We start from the raw sequence: 19,487 nt of genomic DNA, 5'->3' as shown, positions 1-19,487 counted from the left end.
CCCAAAGGCACCTGGTGGGCCACTGCGAGTAGCAGAGAGCTGGACTAGATGGACTCTGGTCTGATCCAGCTGGCTTGTTCTTATGTTCTTATGTTCATCCTGGAAAGGAGTGCCTAGTGGAGTGCCAGCGCTATTCAATATTTTTATCAACGACTAGGATGATGACATAGAGGGCATGTTAAGATAAATGTAAGATTCTACACTTACGCAGAAAAAATGAAATGCACAGATATAGGATGGGTGACACCTGGCTTGACAACAGTACATGCAAAAGAGATCTGGGAATCCTAGTAGACCATAAACAAAACATGAGTCAGCAGTGCGATATGGCAGCCAAGAAAGCCAATGCAATTTTGGGCTGTATCACTAGGAGTACAGTGTTTAGATCGAGGGATATACCTCTCTATTCTGCATTGGTCAGACCTCATTTTGAGTACTGTGTTCAGTTCTGGGCACCGCAATTTAAGAAGGACATTGACAAGCTGGAACGTGTCAGAGGAGGGCAACCAAAATGGTGAAAGGTCTGGCGTCCGTAACCTACAAGGGGAGGCTCAGGGAACTGGGGATGTTTAGTTTGGTGAAGAGAAGGTTAACAGGTGACAGGATACCCATGTTTAGATATTTGAAGATATTTAAACATTAGGAAGAACCGTCAGTCAGGGCTGTTCAACCGTAGAATTCGCTGCCTCGTAGAGTGGTGGAGTCTCCTCCTTTGGAGGTTTTTTTAACAGTGGCTGGATGATCATATGTCGGGAGTGCTTTGATTGTGTGTTCTTGTATTGCAGGGGGTTGGACTTGATGGCCCTTGGGGTCTCTTCCAACTTTATGATTCTATAATCCTGTATTCAGAGCCTAAAATGTTTATGTCTTTTTGATAAATAACAAGGTAAGAAATATAAAGTTTAACAGTTTTCTATGGTATTGTTAATATGAATTCCTTATACAGTAAAATATAACAGAAGGTTAATATTACATTGCTCTCGTGCTGACAAACAACATGATCGCACGAGCCGACATTATGCAGACAACTTAAGTTACGGATTGTGTATTACATTATGCTTCTATGTTGATATGAGTGTATAAGAGATTACAGCATTCTTAGATTACATGGCCAATGATTTAATACAGCTTTTCCGTTACGTTTTACAGGAGAAAGAATTCATATTAATAACATAGAAAACCATTAAACCTCATATTTCTTACTTTATTATTTATCAAGGAGACATGAACATTTTAGGCTTGCAATACAAGATCCACCATATGTTTAGCCTTTCACCACCTGGTTCCTGCCCGAGGGAAGCGGGCACCTGCAAGTGCCCACCTGAGCCAACCTTTCTATAAAGATAAAGTGCAAGTACCAGGTCATTATTGACCCATTGGGTAAGGTCACACTAGGCAAGCTATGTTTACGAGGTACTTTGCCATTGCCCCACCTCAACTCGCGCCGCCCCCCCCCCCATCCTCTAGCAGGCTGGGTACTCCCTGGGGTGGGGGAGTGGAAAGCTTTTCTGCCCCCCCCCCCTCCCGGGCTACCTGGTCATGGCCTGCATCTTGAGGCCCTCTTCCATGCTGCTCCGCAGGGCCTGCTGGTTGTGGAGGCGGTTCAGCTTGGCCAGGACTCGGTCTTGGTGGGCCTCGTACTCGTCCCGGCTGGGGTAGATCTTGGAAATGAGGGCGTCAAAGTTGGGGTCCGGCCTCAGCGACCGCTTGGAGACCAGCTTCTTCCGGCAGGTCGGGCACTCCTTGTTCCTGGGGCAGAGGGGAAGGGCCGGGCCGCTGGGAATCCCTCGGCAGCAAGGTCCCCGGAGCCCTCCCTGCCCCACCCACCCCCCTTCAGCTGCCGTGGACCGGGCCTGGCGCTGCGAGAGGCGGCCAGGTGCCGACCTGCCCCTCCCCGCCCCCTGCGAGGATCCCTGCCGCAACCCTCTCCACATACCCACTGCGCAGCGCCGTGACGATGCAGTCGGAGCAGAAGCGGTGGAGGCACTCCTTGGTGGTCATGGTGTGCTTCAGCATGTCCAGGCAGATGGGGCACATCAGCTCACTGTGCAGGCTGCGGGGGGAGACGGCGATCTCCGTCCCGTCCATGATGGCCTCCTGCGGTCGGAGGGGGGGGGGGCAGAGAAGGAGGCAGGTGGCTTGACAGGCCCCAGACAGGTGAAGGGGCGACCCAGAGGGGGGGTCACGACTGAAAACCACCTGACTTAGCAGGGGGAGCGGGCCCTCCTTTTTGACACCCCCCCCCCATCCGAAGGGGTGGTTTAGGGGGACTTGAATCTGCGGGGAAACTTTTCAACAGTATTTGGGGGGGGAGGCTTTTTTTCATAGGGCCCCCCCTCTGGCCTCCACCCACTCTATGGAGGAAGGAGGGCTTAGGAAGGGAGACGACTCTCCAGCGGCTCTTGGGGGGCCCGTCCTGCGCTCGGCCTCCCCCCAGGCCCCCCCCTCCTGGCCTCACCTGCGGGGTCCGGTGCAGCTCGTACAGGCTGAGCTCCCAGGTCTTGCTGGCGGTCTGAGCGTTGGCAGGGGCCGCCATGGTGGGAGGGGCAGCTGCAGATGGGGGGGAGGCAAAAGTGGGGGGTCAGAGGCGGAGCGTGAAGTCCAGGAAGGCGGGGGGGCGCACCCCAGGAAAAGCACCTGGTCCCCAGGACAAGTTCCAGCCCCCCCCCCCCCCCCCCCCCCCCGCCCCAGGCCCGCAACCCCCCCCCCCCCCCCCCCCCCACAGAACCGGCCCGGGGCCGAAACCCGGGCCCCCCCCCCCCCCCCGTCTAGGCAGCCGAGGGCTTATTAGGGCCACGCTGCAATTAGGAGAAGCGCACTCTGCACATGCCCAGGGGTTCTCTTCTTCATGGAGATCGAAACATGTCCCCTGAAGTCCCGGCATCTCTCCCGGGGGCTCCAGCAGGATCCTGTCTTCGGGCGCGGACTGGGGGCCGCCCTCTGCACATGCTCCGAAGCTCCTTCCTCTCCCCCATGCCCCCCGCCCTCGCCTCCGCGCGCATTCAACCGGGCTCGGGAGCTGAACTCTGCACATGCTCGAGGCGCGCCCCGGCGGCGCGCCCCGCCCTCTGCACATGCTCGCGACCCCGCCCGCCCGGCCCAGCATGCCCGGGGGAGCCCCGGAGGAAAGGGGGGGGTCGCCCTACCGCCTCTCGGGCCGGGGTCCTCCCTGCGGCCGCTTCCTCTCCTGGCTCCTGCGGGAGGGGGCGGGGACCTCCGCCGCGCGTCACTTCCGCCCCCGTCCCGCCCCGACGTCACGGGAGGGAGTTCCCTCCGCCCGCTACCCGCGCGTGACGTCACGGGACCCCCCCCCAGCCTCGGGGCGGGGAGGAGGGACCGGCGGGGGGCGGCGCTGCAGCCCCTCCAGCGCCCCGCCCCCCAGCGCGGCTCCTCCCACCCTCCTGGCTTAGCCTGACCCCCCCCCGGGCCAGGGCAGGTACCTCTCGCCCCCCCAGCCCCCCCCCGTCTCGCCTACTGCGTCGCCCCCCCACCCCCACCCCCACCCCCACCCCCCGCCCGGTGCGGGTCCAGGAAGGCAAAGCCCGGCTGCAAAGGAGCGACCTCTGACCGCACCGCCGGGGAACACGCGTGTCGCCAAGAAGGAGCGCCGTCAGGACGCGGGTCAACACGTGTCCGCCCGTTTCCCTGCGAGGTCGCGGTCCTCAGAACGCGATGCCTTTCGTGTGAGCCGGACATACATTGCCAAACACGGGTCTGTCTCTTCCAAGCTGGGCTAAGTTTGCACAAGCGTGTTGTTCCGAACACGTGTACTGGGTCTGAAATTATTCTGTTTTATTTTGACTTCATATCCCGCCCTAAAAGCCCGGCTCGTGGCAGCTGGCAATATTTTACATGACATTTAAAACACAAGTAATGGTGAAATCCACAAAACCACATTCACAGTTACAAAACCCGGAATAATAGAAGTTGAACAATGATCATCTACCCTATTCCTATAAAGGGGGCGGGGGGGGCGGGGGGGGCGGGGGGGGGGGCGGTGCGCACGGGTGTCTTCCTGGGCCCACTGCTGCTCAATATTCATATCAAGGACTTGGATGGTGGAATCGAGGCAGCGGTGGGATTCAGCCGGTTCTCCCCACTTCGGCAGAACCGGTTGTTAAAATGGGCCTTATAAACAACCAGTTGTTAAATCATTTGAATCCCACCACCGGAGCCAGTTGTTAAATCATTTGAATAGAGGGCACGCTAATCAAATTGGCAGACAACACCAAAATGGGAGGGGCAGCTAATGTTCGGTATATCCAGAAGCCCGGTTTTGAATTCAAAACCCGCTGGACAGATTATTTCAACAGAGGTAAATGTAAGATTCTACACTTAAGCAAAAAACCTGAAATGCGCAGGTGCAGGATGGGTGACACCTGGCTTGACAACAGAACATGCGAAAGGGACCTGGGAGTCTTTGTGGACCCCAAGCTAAACATGAGTCAGCAGTGTGATGCAGCAGCTAACAAAGCCAATGCAATTCTGGGATGCATCAATAAGAGTATAGTGTCTAGCTCGAGGGATGTAATTGTACCTCTCTATTCTGCATTGGTCAGACCTCATTTTGAGTACTGTGCTCAGTTCTGGGCACTGCAATTCAAGAAGGACATTGACAAGCTGGAACGTGTCAGAGGAGGGCAACCAAAATGGTGAAAGGTCTGGAGTCCGTAACCTACAAGGGGAGGCTCAGGGAACTGGGGATGTTTGGTTTGGTGAAGAGAAGGTTAACAGGTGACAGGATACCCATGTTTAGATATTTGAAGGGATGCCAGGTTGGTGATGGAGCAAGCTTGTTTTCTGCTGCTCCAGAGACCGGGACCAGGAGTCATGGATTCAAAGCGCAGGAGAAGAGATTCCACCTAAACATTAGGAAGAACCGTCAGTCAGGGCTGTTCGATAGTGGAATTCGCTGCCTGGGAGAGTGGTGGAGTCTCCTTCTTGGGAGGTTTTTAAAGAGAGGCTGGGTGGCCATCTGTCAGGAGTGCTTTGATTGTGTGTTCCTGCATCACAGGGGGTTGGACTTGATGGCCCTTGGGGGTCTCTTCGGCCAATCACAGCCATTGCAAAATGTCTTGTACGGACATATATATTTAATATATATTAATGGACAGTTTTATTAGACTTTGTAACCTTTTTAGTTTCTGTTCAAATCTGGGTCTCCCAAATCCTAGTCCTGCACTTTTAACCACTAGAGACGTCAAGAATCTTGCACACATTTTCTCTCATTCCCACAATGCACAGAAAGGACAGACAGCCGTGTCCGCCCATTAGAGACAGAAATCCACAAACAGCAGTTGTCTTTTTGAAAATGCTTCTCATGAGGGCCAGCCCAAGAGCCACCCAGCAGTGAGGAAACGTTCATGTCCCACTGAGCTCCTCTTCAGACTGGATGCTCAGGAAAGAAACAAAATGCAGGGCAGGGGCCGTTGGAGGGATGTGTTAGAATCTCACGAGTGCCCTGCTTCATTCAGTCGAGCAAGAGTTGTTCACTCCAGTTGTATTCATGGTTAGTTTGTAAAATTAGATCACAGAAGTACAGACTCAGTGAGAAAACTTATAAAAGCTAATTGAGTGCAATAAAACGTGCTGAATGCTGTGAAATATGCATTCAGGCCAAGTGCGCTGCTCAGACCTCATTTTTCAGGGCAAGCAGGAGAAAAGGACGGGCCAACGCAAGGACACTCGGACCCACTTGGACCTCTAGCGCCTTCTGTTGGTGGAAACACATACGTGTTGACTTTCATTGATGCACCAAGCAGATGGGTATTTAAAAGATCAAGTATTTAAAAAGTCAAAGCTTATGTAGCAGCTGTTAAAAACAAGCATGAAAGAACTCCAGGAATTTTATTTTTCAGGCAATGGGAATACAGTGTTAGTGAATTCCAAAATTACCAAGAACAAGAAGGTACCCAACACGCAAGATCAGTGACATACTTGCCTCCTTAAAATGGTCGAACAGAGCAATTTAATCATACAATACTTGAAACTACACGTTGTTTATTAATGCAGGCTGCACTACTTGACATCCGTTGGGCAGAATCTGTCAATACAGCTGCTTGTCTCTACAACAGAATAACACGCAGACCTACTGGAATGACTCCTTTTGAAATACAGCATAAGGGGGAAAAACCAGTTTAAAACACTTGAAGCCATTTGGAGCAAAAACGTATATAAAAACTCTCAAAAAGAGAAGAAGAAAACTAGGTCCAGGAGCTGAGGTTGAATCATTAGTTGGCTGCCATCCAAATTCAAGAGGCTACACAGAGTCACGGATCCCAAGGCCTCTGATGTCCACATATGCAACGGTGTCCACATAGAGAAGCATTCTGTGTGCTCTGAAGCAAGATGAATGAGACTGAAGAAGTCATATTTGCAGAGTGGATGACAGCGTTACCTGCCTACTCAGCATCCCAGCAAGAGACTTCCCAATCAGAAGGGGGAGATGATGGATCCAAACCAACAGAAAGAGAGACTGTCATGAGTCACTGTAAGGAGGTCAGAAAGAAGCACAACGGGGGGGGGGGGGGCACCAAAGAGATACCCTGACCAGGAATGTGCAAAGCCATAATCAAAAGCTGGGATGAAATGAGGAAGTTGCCTCCATGTGACGAAGGAAAATAAAAGATGGCAGTAAAAGAGGAATTAGACCACTGGTCCATAATTTAAACAACTGATTGTTTATAAGCACCATCTTAACCACCGGTTCTGCCGAAGTGGTGCGAACCGGCTGAATCCCACCACTGAATTAGACTCTTTGCACAAGAAAATGATCGTGGACCTACTGACGAAACCCCTCAGCAAGATGAAATTTGAGAATCTCCATCAGAAGTTCTGCCTGCTTGACTTCAGAATCTGACACTTGAGAAAGGGTTTGCTAGGATTTTTCATTCAGTCAAGCAAGGGTTAACTGCTGCAGTCAGATGCCTGGAATCAGGTGAGCTTCTGGGAAAACATCTCTGCTTTCTTCTTCCAGAGAGAGACACCCACAGGCACAGATAGACTGCACTGACACCCAGGCTGAGCACTTTTCTGTTCCTACACTTGTTTGTTATCTAGTAAAGTTTTACAAAACAACTCATTTGCACCCCATTCTATTATTTGCCCTGCTAATTAATTGCAATGCAACCGTGTGCTTCTCAGCCATTTGCACCTGCCCCGAAGCTGGACCCGTGAGCCTCAACTCTTGCCGCGAAACCTCCAGTTCAGTTGACGCTGTCCCTGTGCAGCAGAGCGAGCCGTCGCTGTGATCCCCATATTGCGGCCTGCCTGAACCTGCTGCGTGTGGCGGCCAGAGCAAAGGTGAAATTTAAACCAGGGTCTTCCTCTGTTGTAGCTGGTTGTATTTTTCTCTACTGGAGAATGAGCTTTGAGGAGGAAAGAGGGGAAATCTGTAAACGAATGGGCACGGGACAGATTTATAAAATGATGCGTGCTGTGAAGAACGTTTTCTCCCTCTGCCAGATCACTAGAATGGCCTGTCGAAGGTTTTCGTGGCTGGAATCCACTGGCTGCCGTGGGCTTTCCAGGCTGTGTGGCCGTGGACTGGTCATTTTTGCTCCTGGTGTTTCGCCTGCATCTGTGGCTGGCATCTCCAGAGCAGTGGTGGGATCCAAAAATTTTAGTAACAGGTTCCCATGGTGGTGGGATTCAAACTGTGGCATAGCGCCAATGGGGCTGGGCGGGGCACGACGGGGGCGTGGCCGGGCATTCCTGGGGGTGGGGCATTCCTGGGCGGGGCTGTGGCAAGGACGCAGCTGCTGCGCCGGTCCTTGGGCGGGAAACGAATGCCTTGAGGCGCGGGCACCTTACGCTGCGCTTCCAGTGCACCTCCTGCTAGACTGCTTCCAGTTCTGCACGCTGCTGCTGAGAGGAGGGCGTAACTAAGGCAAAAATCACGTGGCAAAATCACCCATGAGTAACCCCCTCTCGGCACACACAAGTAATTAGTAACCTACTCTCGGGAACCTGTGAGAACCTGCTGGATCCCACCTCTGCTTCAGAGGTATGTTGTGGAAGAGATATGTTTCCTTCTGTGGCACATTTTACCGTGATATCCTCTGAAGAGGTTAGCCACAGATGCGGACAAAACGTTAGGAGCAAAAACGACCAGGTCACGGCCACACAGCCCTGAAAACCCACAACCACCAATGGATTTTTTTGTAAACTAAGGAGCTTTTTGTGAAAACTAGAAAGAATTTGGGGGGGGGGCAGCAGGGGGAAAAGCCCATCTCAAGGGGTGGGGTGGGGAGGGGGCCGAGGGACCGGTCTGGGAAAGTGGAGATTGACGTGCTTGGCAGGGTGTCTTTGGCCGGGCATTGCTGCGGAGTGTGAAAAGGGCCGGGACCACCCAGGCTAGGCCGAGCTTGACCCATTGTCCCCAGTGAAAGGGCCCGGGGATTATGGGGGAAGGAGCCCATGCAGAACTGTGTGAGGCTGGGCTGGGGAGCCAGCAGGGTGGGAGATGGGGGGGGGCGCGTTGTGGCTGCCCCCAGCCCCGCTTCCACCTGCCGGCTCCAAATCCCTTTCGGCTTCATTCATGGCAGGCAGCTGTGCCGGGCTTGCGGGGAGAAGCCGGACAAAAGGCCGGCATTTGTGCAGGGCTTACAATAGGTCCTGGGGCCAAAACCTGCCAAGCTATCAGTCCGTAGCTGCAGTTGCTCCAGACGCCTGGGAGAAGCACCTTTCCCATGCTCAGAGGCTTCCTATCTCTGCACCTCCTGTGTTTGGGAGGGGAGGGGACTGCGCAGTTTTGCGTTGGTGCTTAGATGGGTCTTATTGTGAATAACAAAAACAATCCCATTCATCAATATAATCTTTATTGATAGCAATTAACACATAGCTTTTATGTGTACTTTGAGTTTCCTATACATCCTCTCAGTAAACATTACAACAGTCCTGTAAGGTGGGTCTCTGTTATTCCCCCCACCCCCATCCCCAGTGGGCCTGAAGCTGTGAAGCCTGGGTGTGGGAGGGTGTGTGTGTGTGTTCAGAGTTGATGTCACTTTTGCAGGTGCTGCTGGGCTGTCTGTCAGCCTGACCTTGGGGGAGTCTGCGTCTGGGGTGGGCCCCAGGCCAGTTTTCTCTACTCTGCGATGTTCTCGTAATAGGGGTGGGGAAGGAGTGATGCATATTATCAACTGCTTGGCGCCTTTTTGCCCGTTTGGTCTTTTTCGTTGCTCTCTGATGTCTGCCAAATAAAACCTTGAACCAGCTGAGTGTTTATTGGGCCCTGATCCAAGGATCTGACACGAGTGGAGCGTTGAAGGACAGGATTCCACCCTCCCCCCTAGAAATCCCCCCTAGAAATCACAATTAAGAACACACAGAATAGAATAAAATGAAAGGAAGATTGTTCGTTTGTGCGTAATGTTTGTACAAACACACACCAGTGGTATGCGTGTATGCATTATTTTTTCTTACAACCACGGTGCTAATGTATGTTTCCATTCAGTTGGTCCATGACAACCTTAACGAATGATTGGTTGATGGAATAAAACCCCAAATAGCCCCAATCTCCCTCAAAAGAGCAGCAGTGGTGTAGTGGCTAAGAGCAGGTGCACTCTGATCTGGAGGAACTGGGTTTGATTCCCAGCTCTGCCGCTTGAGCTGTGGAGGCTTATCTAAGAACATAAGAAATAGCCTGCTGGATCAGACCAGAGTCCATCTCGTCCAGCACTCTGCTACTTGCAGTGGCCCACCAGATGCCTTTGGGAGCTCACATGCAGGATGTGAAAGCAATGGCCTTCTGCTGCTCCTGAGCACCTGGTCTGCTCAGGCATTTGCAATCTGAGGTCAAGGAGGATCAAGATTGGTAGCCATAGAATCGACTTCTCCTCCATAAATCTGTCCAAGCCCCTTTTAAAGCTATCCAGGTTAGTGGCCATCACCACCTCCAGTGGCAGCAGATTCCAAACACCAATCACACGTTGCGTGAAGAAGTGTTTCCTTTTATTAGTCCTAATTCTTCCCCCCAGCATTTTCAATGGATGCCCCCTGGTTCTAGTATTGTGAGAAAGAGAGAAAAAATTCTCTCTGTCCACATTTTCTACTATGCATAATTTTATAGACTTCAATCATATCCCCCCTCAGACGTCTCCTCTCCAAACTAAAGAGTCCCAAACGCTGCAGCCTCTCCTCATAAGGAAGGTGCTCCAATCCTTCAATCATCCTCGTTGCCCTTCTCTGCACTTTTTCTATCTCTTCGATGTCCTTTTTGAGATGTGGCAACCAGAACTGAACACAGTACTACAAGTGCGGTCGCACCACTGCTTTATATAAGGGCATGACAATCCTTGCATTTTTATTCTCAATTCCTTTCCTAATTATCCCCAGCATAGAGTTTGCCTTGTTCACAGCTGCCATGCATTGAGTTGACATTCCCATGGAACTATCAACTAAGACTCCCAAATCTCTTTCCTGGTCTGTGACTGATAGCACTGACCCTCATGGTGTGTATGTGAAGTTTGGATTTTTTGCCCCTATGTGCATCACTTTGCATTTTGCTACATTGAACTGCATTTGCCATTTCTTAGCCCACTCACCTAATTTATCAAGGTCTGCTTGGAGCTCTTCGCAATCCTTTGTGGTTCTCACCACCCTACATAATTTGGTATCATCCGCAAACTTGGCCACCACGCTACCCACCCCTACTTCCAGGTCATTTATGAGAGGGAATTCAGGTCATTCCGGGTCATTTATCTGGGGAATTCAGATTAGCCTGTGCACTCCCACACACGCCAGCTGGTTGACCTTGGGCTAGTCACAGTTCTTCGGAGCTCTCTCAGCCCCACCCACCTCACAGGGTGTTTGTTGTGAGGGGGGAAGGGCAAGGAGATTGTCAGCCCCTTTGAGTCTCCTGCAGGAGAGAAAGGGGGGATATAAACCCAAACTCTTCTTTTTCTTCTTCGACCTCATTAAAAACCCTGGTGGAATTTTGTTCCCATTGCCCATGCAGGGCATCTTGAATAGGCGTGTCCCCCCCCCCACCTCCCCAGGGAACCCCTCCCCCTTCCACAGAGTGGTAAGTGCTGTGAAAAAACTGGGAGGGGGCTTGAGAGAGTCACACCCCACACAGTCCCCTGTGGCAGCAGGCAAAGAAGAACAGCTTAACCCCCCCTTTTTTCTGCCCCCCCCCCCTCCAGCCACAGAGCACCCATTCCAGGCCAGGCATCAAGATCAGCTCTCCGGGCCCCTGCTCTGCATTCGCACTCTCCTCCTTCCTGACCCTCTTCCAGCCGGGTGGTCACCTGGTCCACTCACCTGGGGCACCTTGAAGACTACCTGTGGGGGCGGAGGGGAAGGGAGGGGGAGCAGCTTCCCCGCCCTGTAATGGAAGGCACGGAATGACAGCCCCCCTCCCCCCGCGCGGGTAGCTCAAGGCCAGGCCGGAGGTCCATCTGATGCCACTTCCACACCACACCCAACCCAGCCGCTCCCCAGACCAACGGGGCTGCCCCCCCCCCAGGTCACAGTGGCGTGTTGTGGTGTTTGCCTGGCAACATGTGCCCCTCTTCACGGGGCGGCCCCCGCTCCTCCGCTCCTTTCTGCAGCCTGTGAGAAGGGGTTGCGCATTGGAGGGGAAGGGGCTGCCAGGGGGTGGGCCAAGCTCTGGGGGGTGGGGGTCGTCTCCACAGCCTCCCTTCAGCTCCAGTCCTCTGGCAGGCGCCTGGTGCGCTTTTTCTACCCATGAACTCTGTGGCGGTTGCGGGTCCATTGTGTCCGTCTCCCTTTCCGTGTGGGAGGGGAGTGTTGCCCGCACAAGCAGTCCGCCCTGCCAAAGGGGGTCCCAAGGGCAGCCCTGGCTCCTGTGCCCAGTGACGGCCACAGAGAGGAGGACAATCACTGTCTCTCTGGGTGGAGCTGGCAGCCGTCCTGCTGAGGCCGGGAGCACCCATCGCTTGGAGCCCGTCGGTGCTGAGGAGGGCCCAGTTTGTCAGCTCAGCTGGGACTCATCCCGGCTCCGGCACCCCAGTCACGCGCCTTCCGCAGCACCCGAAGGCCGATGCCCGCCTCGGCTGCCAAACAGAGAGCCGAAGGGGGGAGAAGTTTTACTGTGGCTTCCTTTCAATGCAGAGAGAAGCAGATTATTTATTTCTGTGATTTGTTTATACCCTGGCTTTCTCCCCTAATGTGGCATAAACGGCATTCTCCCCTGCTTCATTTTGACCTCCCTGTGACCCTGTGGTTAGGTGGAGACAGCGTGCCTGGCTCACGGTCACCCAGCGAGTGTGGTTTTGAACCTGGGCCTCGCGGATACTAGTGTGACGCTCTAAACCACCTTCCCACATTGTCCCCAAGGCCACGGACCAGATTTGCCCGGCACTGCCAGCCGGCTTGGCTCAGGGTGCTTTAGCAGATTCAGAAACTTTTGGTTGTGGTGAGTTTTCTGGGCTGTGTGGCCGTGGTCAGGTGGATCTTGTTCCTAACGTTTCGCTTGCATCTGTGGCTGGCATCTCCAGAGGACTATCACAAAGGGAAGTCTGTTACACTTCTCTCTGTGGAAAACACTGGACACAGTGTGAAACAGACCTCTCTCTGTGATACACTTCTGAAGATGCCAGCCACAGATGCAGGCGAAACGTTAGGAACAAGATCCACCAGACCACGGCCACACAGCCCGGAAAACCTGCCACAACCAGTTGAATCTGGCTGTGAAAAGCCTTCGACAATACATCAGATACCTTTGTTGGCATATAAAAAAATTAAGATTATTAAGCATTAAAATCAACAAGTTGTAAAGAAATAAAATGAATGATTAAACATCTCTGCCACTTTCTTGTTTTAACAAGACTTTGTTTTTAGTATTTGTGATAGGAAGTTGCTTCTTTTTACTCTGGATTGTTTTAGCTTGAACTGCTGGAACGATTAATTTCTCTGGCAGGTCATGATAAAGCTGACGGTTGAAAAGTATGTGGGGTTTTGTAGCATTATTGCCGGGTGAAATCTGTGTTCTCCTCGATAAAGAGTTTTGTGGGACATGAAAGTTTGCATGTTTTTGGAGTTCTGTGCCAGTTAATGGTCTGTCCCAGGTACCTGTTTGTCTGATTCTCTCAACATCAACCGTTTGCACCTGGAAATTCCTACCAGGAGGGAACATTTGGGGTCAAATTGCAAAGGAGGTCAATAGAAATAGGGAGAGGAGGCATCTCCTGCAAAGAATTTCATCCTCAGCTCACACACACACACACTGCCTGTCTACTCTTCCCCAGTTGTAACGCCAACAAACCTCCGTGTACGCGTGGGACGTCCAAGGACTCTTTAACTCTTCCTGGCACACATACAAGAATTGCGTTTGGACAATCACAAGCCAGGGTTCAATGCCAGAGTGGGTGCCATGCCATTGAGACCCCCCCCCACGAGCCCCCACCAAGTCAAAGGTTCCCTCTGACTTCCCACCGCAGACCACCCCAACCCCGGCCCACCCAGGGACAGCAGGCATGACAAGCAGCTTCCCAGCCCGCAAGGCACCCCAGGGTGGCCAGGCGCCCTGGAATGGTGTGCCCCTCTGTGGAAGGGGGGGGGGCATCCAAAATCCTGAGGGGGGGGCAATGCAGGACACTCCCCCAACAAGAGAGGAACTGGGCCTTAAAGTGAGGCCCTGGTGGAGCATTTGGAAGACCCTCCCTCCCCTTCTCCCCCACTCGATGAAAACTGCCAAATATCCCACTCTAATTAATCCTCCTAATTCCCCCAGTTCTTTCCCCTTTCCATTCCAGCTAGAGCTCCATTTCAGCCTAAACTTTTGTCGTGTTTAAAGTATCGAGAGCAAAGTACTTTGGGAATTGAATTCAGAGGAGAGCTGGCCAGTCATCTTGCTGGGGCCACATCCAGTCTCCCGGCCATTAATACGTCCCTACAAAGAGCACTTTGCTTCGTATAGTAAAAGCCCCTTAAAACAAGAATTGGAGCCAAAGCGTCCAGGTACCTGGACAAGCTTAAAGAATGGAGGGGGAGGAAAAGGGGGAGGAGTTTGGATTTATACCCGGCCTTTCTCTCCTGTAAGGAGACTCCACGGCCCCTTCCGCACACGCAGAATAATGCACTCCCAATCCACTTTCAACGCACTGTACAGCTGTGCGGAACAGCAAAACCCACTCTGCAAAACAGTTGTGAAAGCGGAGTTGAAAGTGCATTATTCTGCAATGATGGAAGGGGCCGTAGAGTTACACCATTTTTTGCGTGGCTTAAAACTCCTTTCTCCTCCTCTCCCCACAACAGACACAAGGCAAGTAGGGATGAAACAACTGAAACTGGCCCAGGGTCGCCCAGCAGGCTTCATGTGAAGGAGTCGGGGATCAAACCAGTGGTGGGATCCAGCCAGTTCGCACCACTTCGGCAGAACCGGTTGTTAAAATGGTGCTTGTAAACAACCAGTTGTTAAATTATTTGAATCCCACCACTGGATCAAACCCAGTTCTCCAGACTAGAGCTCACCTGCTCTTAACCCTACGCCACGCTGGCTCTCCACATGTTCCGAAGTTTGTTTCTCGCAGTCCGGCAAAAGAAGAGTTCTGTGTCACTCCAGAAGCTGATGCCTTTAGGGTAGCAGAGGCTTTCTTGGGTTGCAGCCTCGGGGTCAAAATGCCCCTTTTCTGCTTCCAGATGTTCCAGGGTTCAAAATCTACAAGAGAGGACAAAATTCTTTACCCACAAGCGATGTTGTGATCCGCAGTGGCGGCTCCTTGGATGGATCCAAAACATCTGTACCTGCCCGGCCTCTCCAAAGCTCAGTGGGGCTTCCCACAAAACAACAGAACAAGCACAGACACACAGAGACAACGGAACACAGACAATCACAAATAGGCTCAGGTTGGTTTGACATCTCTTCAGACAAGAATGCCAGAGCTCTGGGCCTCTTTGCGGGGGGGGGGGGGGGGATTCCACAGCCTTGAAGCAATTATGGATGAGGCCTGAACGCCCCCCACTTGAATGAAAATCTTCCACTCATTTTGCATCCAAAAAAGATAGAAAGAACCCAGAGAAGAAGAAGAAGAGGAAGAGGAGGAGGAGGAGGAGGAGTTTGGATTTATATCCCCCTTTTCTCTCCTGCAAGGAGACTCAAAGGGGCTTACAAACTACTTTCCCTTCCCCCCCTCACAACAAACACCCTGTGAGGTAGGTGAGGCTGAGAGAGCTCAGAAGAACTGTGACCAGCCCAAGGTCACCCAGCTGGCGTGTGTGGGAGTGCACAGGCTAATCTGAATTCCCCAGATAAGCCTCTACAACTCAAGAGCTGGGAAACAAGCCGGGTTCCTCCAGATCAGAGTGCACCTGCTCTTAGCCACTAGGCCACTGCTGCTCCAGAGGTGGCATTTCTGGGGGGAGGGGTGTCTGAGTTTTTATATTTAGAACTTTATTAAAACTCCTTTTTATATAACTGCTGTGTTTTCTGTGCCAAATTTCTGTTCTTCTATCAAAGAATGTGGCAGAATTCCCCCCTCCCACCGTAACCCCCTCAGAGGTAGGTTTTCCTTACTGTGGGATTGTGGGGGGGGGGAGTAAATCGGAGGGTCCACCGTGTGTGGCCATCTGGGCCCAGTCAGCGAGAATCTCTCAGCAAAAATTTCCCAGCTCTTCCCACATTTTGCCACTAATTCCTTTCCCGCACAGGAGAAAACTTGTCTTGATTTCTGGACTAGACTTGTGATGCGCTCCGTGTGCACCGTGGCACCTTGTGCGTGGCTGCTTGTGTGCGGGTGTCCGATGTGCAACTCTGAATCTGTTTGGCTGGGATGGAGAACCTTTGCACTCGTGTGAACTCCAAGAGAGAGTTTCATGTGCACGCCATGTCACGCGCACCCTGACGTGTCTCCCTCTGTGGGCGCGTGGGCCAGGGTGCAAAGGCTCCTCCCTCCTTGCCTCAGTAGAGGCACATGCGCACTCACACACCTGAGTCCAAGGACATACGTAAGGGTGGGTTCTCCGGTTCAACCCCCCCCCCCCCGGCATTACATGTCCTAAGCTCCGCCCCCATTTGTGGGGTTTTTTGTATTTTTAAAAGTTTTTTCGGTTTTTGACCTGCAGGGGGCACAGTTGTTAGGCTAGCAGCACCACAATTTCAGGGATTTTTGGGGAGACTCTCCTGATGATACTACCCAGGTTTGATGATGTTTGGTATAGGGGGTCCAAAGTTATGGACTCCCAAAGGGGGTGCCCCCATCCCCCATGGTTTCCAATGGGAGCTAATAGGAGATGGGGGCTACAGTTTTGAGGGTCCTTAACTTTGGACCCCCTGAACCAAACTTCACCAAACCTGGGTGGTATCATCAGGAGAGTTGCGTAAAGATACCCTGAAAGTTTGCTGCTGGTAGCTTAACAATTCCACCCCTGACAGCAGGCACCCCCCAAATTTCCCCAGATTATCCTTTTAAATCCATCCCCTTCTGCATGGATTTAATCTGAGGTCCCCAGTGTAAACATTGAAAGTGATGCTGTTTTAGGGTGGGGGAGAATCCACCCCCAAACAGCATCACTTTCAATGTTGCTTCAACTGGGGACCCCAGATTCTCCCTTTAAGGTGGATTTAAAAGGAGAATCTGGGCTCCCTAGTTTGAACACCACTGAAAGTGATGCTGTTTGGGGGTGGATTCCAGCATCACAGCAGCCGCCCACAGCATAGCCTGAGGAAGCCGGAGGCTTCAGGGTTTCTGCCAAATGACTGAGAGAAGCAATAAGGGTGCTGTTGTGGCAAACAGGGCCAAGACAATCCCCATAGCTGGGCTTGTTTGCCTCAGATGAACCACCGGGGCCGTGGGGGGGGGGGGGCGGGGATGCTGCTGCAAGATTCCACTTGCCACGCTTGGGCACAGGATGCCCAGTCAGATGCCAGGGAGATGGAGATCCCCATACTGAACCCACGGTCTAAACTTTGGTGTGTAGCTGCTGAACTCCAGCATGGAAATTCCTGGGCAAAATGCCGGGGCCACCGGGGGGGGGGGGGGGGTCACCTTTTGGGATGTGCCACTACTGGGGGGGGGGAGATCTGTGCAAACAGGCGAGCAATTAAAGAAGGGCTGTGTGCAGAGCCTTACTCCCTGAAGTGCTAATTTTCTCCTTGCAGGGAGGTGGGTTTTTTTTTTAAGTGAAAGGGCATCCATCACCATCACCTGTGGCCTGAGGGGGTTGGGTCAGTTCCACCACCTGCCACTCTTCCACCTCCTCCGGGGCCAATCTGCACCCCCTAGACTTTGGATGCCCCCCCCCCCCCCCCACACACAAATCAACCTACACCCGGCCTATGGGGAATTCCAAGAAGCGAACTGTGTTCAAGTGATGGGGGAAACAGATTGGGTGGGTTCCTCAATCGTGGCCAAATCATGTCCCCCCCCCCAGTATTCCAATAATAGTAGCAAAGGGAGCCATCCCCCCCCCCACGCGTGTTCCGTGTCTGGCCTAGCTATACGCCCCCTCCCCCACCCGATTCCCACCCCCTCAACAGCAATGTGGGCCGGGGAGCATTCCCAGGCGCGCATCGCAGAGAACCGCCAGCCCATCGAGGAGCATCGTAGGGCGGGGGCCGAGGGGGGGGCAATTAGGTCCTCCTGCCCCTTGGGAAACGGAAACGGGCGACCAGCGCCCAGACCCGGTGCTGGGGCGGCGAGGGGAGGTAGACGCGGAAGCCCGACTGCCTGGAATTTCCGAGCTGCCACTTTTTTTTGGGGGGGGGAGTAGTTTTTCCTCCCACTCTGCAAAGACAGGACCCCCGCCCCGTCAGGAAGAGAAGGAAGCCGGGAGGGAATCCCTTGTGGGAAGGTGCCGTGGGGGGTGTCTGCCAATGTCGGGGGAGGGGGGGCTGGTGCATGATCTCCCCCCACCCCCGCAGAGATCAGCAGGTTTGGAGGACGGACTCTGCTGAGCCCCCCCCCCCTCCCGGGGAAAACTTCCCGGGATCTCCCAACCCAGACTGGGACACCGAGGAAGCGCCCCCCCCCCCCCACCCGCGAGCTCGTCCGAAGCGGCCGGGACAGGTCAGAGCCTCCATGTTCAGGGGCAGCGGCCCTGGGAGGGGGGGGGAAGGGGCTGGCGGGCGCTTCTCGGGGCGAGGGGGCGGTCCCTGCGGAGGGGGCGCGAAGGGGCACAGTGGGTGGGCAAAGGGGCACAGTGGGCCTTCCCCAAACACCCCGCGCGCGCCCTGCGGGGCAGTGGGGCAGAGAAGCTGCGTCCGACCAGGGGCTGCACCCGGCGCCCCTGCAGTGCAGGGAAAGCGCCGGTCTCCTCGGAAGTCAGGCCCAGGGGTCCCCGCGCGCCCTCCCCGGCCCGGGTTACCTGCGGGCGCTTCTCGTGCGGGCGCTCCGGGCCTCTTCGCCCCCCCAACGGGGCCATCCTGCCGCACGCGGGGGTCGGTCGCTGTCGCCGGTCCTCCGTCCATCCGAGGCTGCCCTCCCCCCCCCAGCCCCCAGCCCGAAGCCTCGACCCTCCCCCGGCAGCCCCCGCCCCCGCCATCTCCCTGGGCCCCACCTGCGGATGCCCCCCCCCTGACCTTCTTCAGCGCCCCCCCCCCCGCAACTCCAGGCAGAAGTCCCCGAAAGGCCCCCACGCCGGTCCCAGAACCAAGTTTCATCCCAGGAAAAGAAACCAACTCCGACGCCTTCAGAAGTGCCGGGGGGTGGCGGTGGCGGTGGGGGTGGGAGACGCGTGTGCCCCCCTCCCACGATTTCGCCCGGGGAGGGGGCGGCGCAGCCCCCCAAGGCTCCTTTCAGGGGGTCTCGGTGCCAGCCCCGTCCCTGGCTTTATCTGCCCGCCTCTGGGGCCGCCGGCTTCCGAGGGGGCTGCACAGCTGTGCCCACAATAGGCCCCAGATATTGGGGGGGGGGGAGGGAGGGAGAGCGCCTGAATAGGGGGCGGCTGCCTCAATGGGGAAAGCCCCCCTCCCCTCCCCGGACAAGAGAAAGGGGGGAGCTGCCCGGGGGGGGGAAGGGGGTCAGCCCGTTTCCCTGGCGACAGCAAGAGATGCCCAGGGTGGGGGGGGGAGGGCCCAGGACCCCCCACGGGCTCCGGAGCACCCACCCAGCGCAGTGGTTTTTTTGGGGGGGGGCGGGCCTGTGGCCACTCCAGCCCCTTCCGCGCTCCCCCTCTCCCCCGCCCGGTTGCCCTGGGCAATGCGGCTCTCAATGGAAGGCACGGCGGCCGGGCGGCTTCAAACAGGGGCCGGAGAATAGGGGCTGGGGGGACCCCCGGCTAATCCCCTCCCCCTCCCTTTCACCGTAATCCCTCCCCCCACCCCCTTCTATGCAACCAAGCCGGAAAGAAAAGCCGGGCTGCCCGGGAGGGGAGGGGGGTCAATCAGCATCCCCCCCCCCCCAGGACACCTGGGCCCTCCTAGCTGGAGGAACTTTGCACAAGAAAGTGACTCTTCTCACAAAACACCGCATCTTGGTGGTTTGGGGGGGGGGGTGAAGGGCAAAACCATCGGGGGGGGGAGGTCCAACCCTAAAGGGCCCCCCCCCTCGACCTCCCCTTTCCCAGCCGGGACCCAGTACTACTTG

The 19,487-nt window shown here is 54.6% G+C and overlaps 4 protein-coding genes across 6 annotated transcripts in view; 1 reads left to right on the top strand and 3 right to left on the bottom strand.

Moving 5' to 3' along the window:
* The window catches only part of RING1 (ring finger protein 1), a 6,571-nt gene extending 3,283 nt beyond the window's left edge, over positions 1-3,288 (bottom strand). The window contains exons 1-4 of the mRNA XM_048489462.1: positions 3,147-3,288; positions 2,459-2,550; positions 1,937-2,097; positions 1,534-1,749 (exon numbers count right to left, since the gene is read on the bottom strand). Coding sequence (XP_048345419.1) covers positions 1,534-1,749; positions 1,937-2,097; positions 2,459-2,536 — 455 coding nt within the window. The 5' untranslated portion in view covers positions 2,537-2,550; positions 3,147-3,288. The remainder of the gene's footprint in view (positions 1-1,533; positions 1,750-1,936; positions 2,098-2,458; positions 2,551-3,146) is intronic.
* LOC125428777 (zinc finger protein OZF-like) overlaps positions 1-19,487 on the bottom strand; it is a 798,123-nt gene that overhangs the window by 24,664 nt on the left and 753,972 nt on the right. The gene's annotated exons all lie outside the window — the stretch shown is intronic.
* Positions 1-19,487, top strand: part of LOC125428596 (zinc finger protein 345-like) — a 320,997-nt gene that overhangs the window by 194,347 nt on the left and 107,163 nt on the right. The gene's annotated exons all lie outside the window — the stretch shown is intronic.
* On the bottom strand, positions 6,887-18,953 carry LOC125428857 (voltage-dependent calcium channel gamma-8 subunit-like). 3 transcript variants are annotated; one of them, XM_048489561.1, is made up of 3 exons: positions 18,268-18,953; positions 14,437-14,623; positions 6,887-7,367 (listed from the first exon to the last, which is right to left on the bottom strand). In XM_048489561.1, the coding sequence occupies exons 1-3, from the start codon at positions 18,560-18,562 to the stop codon at positions 7,310-7,312; spliced, it is 540 nt and encodes a 179-aa protein (XP_048345518.1). In that variant the 5' UTR covers positions 18,563-18,953; the 3' UTR covers positions 6,887-7,309. The 3 variants fall into 3 exon arrangements, with proteins under 3 accessions (XP_048345518.1, XP_048345519.1, XP_048345520.1); XM_048489562.1 differs by lacking the exon at positions 14,437-14,623 and having other exon boundaries at positions 6,887-7,391; XM_048489563.1 differs by lacking the exon at positions 14,437-14,623 and having other exon boundaries at positions 18,268-18,947.

This window comes from Sphaerodactylus townsendi, linkage group LG03, assembly GCF_021028975.2.
Source record: "Sphaerodactylus townsendi isolate TG3544 linkage group LG03, MPM_Stown_v2.3, whole genome shotgun sequence".
Lineage (NCBI taxonomy): Eukaryota > Metazoa > Chordata > Lepidosauria > Squamata > Sphaerodactylidae > Sphaerodactylus > Sphaerodactylus townsendi.
This window is presented reverse-complemented; position numbering and strand designations above follow the sequence as displayed.